The sequence below is a fragment of the Nerophis ophidion genome, linkage group LG08 (assembly GCF_033978795.1).
Source record: "Nerophis ophidion isolate RoL-2023_Sa linkage group LG08, RoL_Noph_v1.0, whole genome shotgun sequence".
NCBI classification, from domain to species: domain Eukaryota; kingdom Metazoa; phylum Chordata; class Actinopteri; order Syngnathiformes; family Syngnathidae; genus Nerophis; species Nerophis ophidion.
In genome coordinates, this window is record NC_084618.1 from 59,637,050 (window position 1) to 59,641,111 (window position 4,062).

A 4,062-nucleotide genomic window follows, 5' to 3' on the forward strand; every position below is an offset into this window, starting at 1 on the left:
TATATATATATATATATATATATATATATATATATATATATATATATATATATATATAGTGGAGTCGTTCAAACAAATGATCATAAGAGTGGTTCTATATAAACACATATTTACAGCCTTCGATGTTTTGTACATGTTTTCTATAAATATGACCTGAGTTTTCCTCGACAACATGGATTATTATTATTTAAATGTATAGCGTGTAAACACCGTCATTTTGTTTTCTTTTTTCTTTTTCTTTTTTACTTTTTTTTACAAAATTTACAAAAAGAAGGCAATACAACAGAGCAGATAAATAACAATATTATCAATAATAATAATTAAAAAGAAAACCCCGTCAGTTAAGTCCTTTAAAAATCCCTTATGGAAAAACAGTTCTGGTCTGGATCCCGTCAGGCCTTGTTCGAACCTTTTCAATGTCACTGCGAACAGACCTCGATTTGTTTAAAAAAAAAAAAAAAAAAAAAAAAAATAGTTCTTGTTAATAAACAGCCCCCACGCTCTGTGGCGGTACCGAGTGGTGCTGTAGGTGGGATCCCTGCTGGTACCAGTGGTTGTTGTAATCGTCCATGTAAGGCGGCGACGAGCTGTGCGTCGGTGGCGGCGCTTGAGGCCGACTGAGGGGGGTGTTTTGCGGCGTGCTGTTGTCCCACACCGCGGGGGAAGGCGGAGAGTTGCAGGCCATGGAGTCGCTGGCGTTGGGGCTGTGATCCAGGGGGACCTCGCCGTTTTTGTACAGCTTCTTGAACTTGGACCGCCGGTTCTGGAACCAAATTTTAACCTGCGGATGATATGAGGAACTTTATGCATTGAAAAACCAGCCGTGTCTTGCATAATTACGCACAAGTGGGTTTCATTTTCGACATCATAATACATATTTTTGCAGGTATATATATATATATATATATATATATATATATATATATATATATATATATATATATATATATATATATATATATATATATATATATATATATATAATATGAAAATATATGTATACCTGTGTTTGGGTCAGGCCGAGTTGGGCCGCGAGTTCGGCTCTCTCGGGCAAAGCAAGGTACTGCGCCTTCTGGAAGCGTCTTTGCAGCGCAGCCAGCTGGTAGCTGGAGTAGATAGTCCGGGGCTTGCGGATCTTTTTGGGCTTGCCATTCACCATGCGAACCTCTGGCTCTGGTTCCTCTTTTACTGTTTGAAAAAAAAAAAAAAAAGTAAATAAAACATCATACATTGCTGTAAATGACTGGCCGAGTAAACGCTTCAACTTAATGTTTAGAAATACACAATGCAAGTGAACGTATCATAAGAGTAAGCGCAGTGTTAAATAGTGAGGAGGAAATAAATATTGCAATATTTAGTCGAATTGCTTACGTTATGATTTTTTCAACTTTTTTTTAACATATTAAAAGTAACAATAACAACTGATTGGCAACACTAAATTGGCCCTAGTGTGTGAATGTTGTCTGTCTATCTGTGTTGGCCCTGTGATGAGGTGGCGACTTGTCCAGGGTATACCCCGACTTCCGCCCGATTGTGGCTGAGATAGGCGCCAGCGACCCCAAAAGGGAATAAGCGGTAGAAAATTGATGGATGGAATAACAACACGATTGTTGTATTTAAATAAATCCCATTAACTTATACCTACCTAATATTTGCACTACTATAATATGAAACTGAGTGGACATTTACCTGAGTGGGGAGGCGACGCCTGCAGGTGATCTCTGCTGTAATGTCCATATTGTCTGTAGTTGTTCGTGTAAGGGTACTCTGATTTCGTAGCATACATCCCAGCAGCTCCCATGCCGCCCAGGTTGAACTGGTGGTGATAAGAGTTCATGGCCTGTCCGTAGGCTTGGCCCTGGTAGTATTCGTGGTGGTGGCCGTGGTGCACCGTCTGGCCCCCCGCGCTGTAGTAGCCCATGTCCGTCACCGAGGACTCGGGCAGGGTCGGGGAGTCCTTGGAGGTCGGATGGCAGCTCATAGATCCCGGAAGGTCGGTCAAAGTGCAGGCGAACTTCTTCTCGTAGACCTGTGCCGCGCTCATGCTGGGAGGCTCTTCTCGCAGGAACATACACGACAAGTCCACGCGTGGCTCTCTCTCTATCTCTCTATCTCTATCTCTCTCACACACGCTCTCTGTCTTTCTCACTTTGGTACAAAGTCCTCTGTTAATAGTCTTGCAGCTGCTGGAGCTTCTAGTTTGTGGCAGGACTTGGCGCCTGTGACGTGAAGTTATACAGAAATGGGCGGGATGCTGCTTTCCTATTGGCTAGCATAATCCCCCCCCCCCCCCCCCCCATCAGAGTCACTTCACTATTCTGTAGCGGAGGACGATACTGCCAATTTTGGTATCGACACAATACCAAGTAAATACACCTAGGAACATTGGCGTATCAATTTAGGCTTTATTTAGGCAAAGGTTTTACTTAAAAATTATATTTGGTGACACTTTAGTATGGGGAACATACTTTATGAGTAACAAAGACTTAATTAAGAGTTGTTTGGACACTTGGGGAACATATTCTAAGTAAAAAAGACACAATTAAGAGTTATTTGGAGACTATAGGGGAACATATTCTAAGTAACAAAGAGTTATTTGGACACTAGGGGGACTTATTTAAAGTAACAACGACTTAAATAAGTGTTATTTGGACACTAGGGGAATATATTCTAAGTAGCAAAGATATAAGTAAGAGTTATTTGGACACTAGGAAACTTATTCTAATTAACAACGACTTAATTAAGTGTTATTTGGACACAAGCGGAACATATTCTAAGTAACAAAGACAATTTTAATGAAGAGTTATTTGGACAATAGGGAAACATATTGTAAGTAACAAAGACTTAATTAAGAGTTATTTGGACACTAGGGGAACTGATTTTAAGTAACAACGACTTAATTAAGTGTTATTTGGACACTAGGGTAACATATATTAAGTAGCAAAGATTTATTTAAGAGTTATTTGGACACTATAGGGGAATATATTCTTAGTAACAAAGACTTAATTAAGTGTTATTTGGACACTAGGGTAACATATATTAAGTAGCAAAGATTTAATTAAGAGTTATTTGGACACTATAGGGGAATATATTCTAAGTAACAAAGACTTAAGTGTTATTTGGCCACTAGGGGAACATATTCTAAGTAACAAAGACGCAATTAAGAGTTATTTGGCCACTAGGGTAACATATTCTAAGCAACAAAGACTTAACTAAGAGGTATTTGGACACTAGGGGAACTTATTTTAAGTAACAACGACTTAATTAAGTGTTATTTGGACACTAGGGTAACATATTCTAAGCAACAAAGACTTAACTAACACTTATTTGGACACTAGGGGAACTTATTTTAAGTAACAACGACTTAATTAAGTGTTGTTTGTACACAAGCGGAACATATTGTAAGTAACAAAGACGCAATTAAGAGTTATTTGGACACTAAGGAAACATATTGTAAGTAACAAAGACTTAATTAAGTGTTATTTGTACACAAGCGGAACATATTCTAAGTAACAAAGACTTAATTAAGAGTTATTTGGACACTAGGGGAACTTATTTTAAGTAACAACGACTTAATTAAGTGTTATTTGGACACTAGGGGAACATATTCTAAGTAACAAAGACGCAATTAAGAGTTATTTGGCCACTAGGGTAACATATTCTAAGCAACAAACACTTAACTAAGAGTTATTTGGACACTAGGGGAACTTTTTCTAAGTAACAACGACTTAATTAAGTGTTATTTGGACACTAGGGGAACATATTCTAAGTAACAAAGACTTATTTAAGAGTTATTTGGACACTAGGGGAACATATTCTAAGCAAAAAAAACTTAAGTGTTATTTGGACACTAGGGGAACATTCTAAGTAGCAAAGATTTAATTAAGAGTTATTTGGACACTAGGGGAACATATTCTAAGTAACAAAGACTTAATTAAGAGTTATTTGGACACTAGGGGAACTTATTCTAAGTAACAACGACTTAATTAACAGTTATTTGGACACTAGCGGAACATATTGTAAGTAACAAAGACTGAATTAAGAGTTATTTGGAGACTAGGG

At 37.9% G+C, this 4,062-nt stretch overlaps 1 protein-coding gene across 1 annotated transcript; it reads right to left on the minus strand.

Annotated features, from left to right (window-relative positions):
* Window positions 1-443: 443 nt before the first annotated feature.
* On the minus strand, window positions 444-2,221 carry dlx3b (distal-less homeobox 3b). Its single transcript, XM_061909142.1, has 3 exons — window positions 1,690-2,221; window positions 1,004-1,188; window positions 444-781 (listed from the first exon to the last, which is right to left on the minus strand). Exons 1-3 carry the CDS (start codon window positions 2,069-2,071, stop codon window positions 482-484), a joined length of 867 nt encoding a protein of 288 aa, XP_061765126.1. The 5' UTR covers window positions 2,072-2,221; the 3' UTR covers window positions 444-481.
* Window positions 2,222-4,062: the final 1,841 nt, after the last annotated feature.

What these genes read in the sequence shown, in the direction of transcription:
- dlx3b (XM_061909142.1), bottom strand. Translation starts at nt 2,071, where the DNA reads ATGTTCCTGCGAGAAGAGCCTCCCAGCATGAGCGCGGCACAGGTCTAC. An exon ending in GGCGTCGCCTCCCCACTCAG is followed by an intron (nt 1,189 to 1,689) that starts GTAAATGTCCAC and finishes TTTTTCAAACAG; the next exon opens with TAAAAGAGGAACCAGAGCCA. An exon ending in TCGGCCTGACCCAAACACAG is followed by an intron (nt 782 to 1,003) that starts GTATACATATAT and finishes TATCATCCGCAG; the next exon opens with GTTAAAATTTGGTTCCAGAA.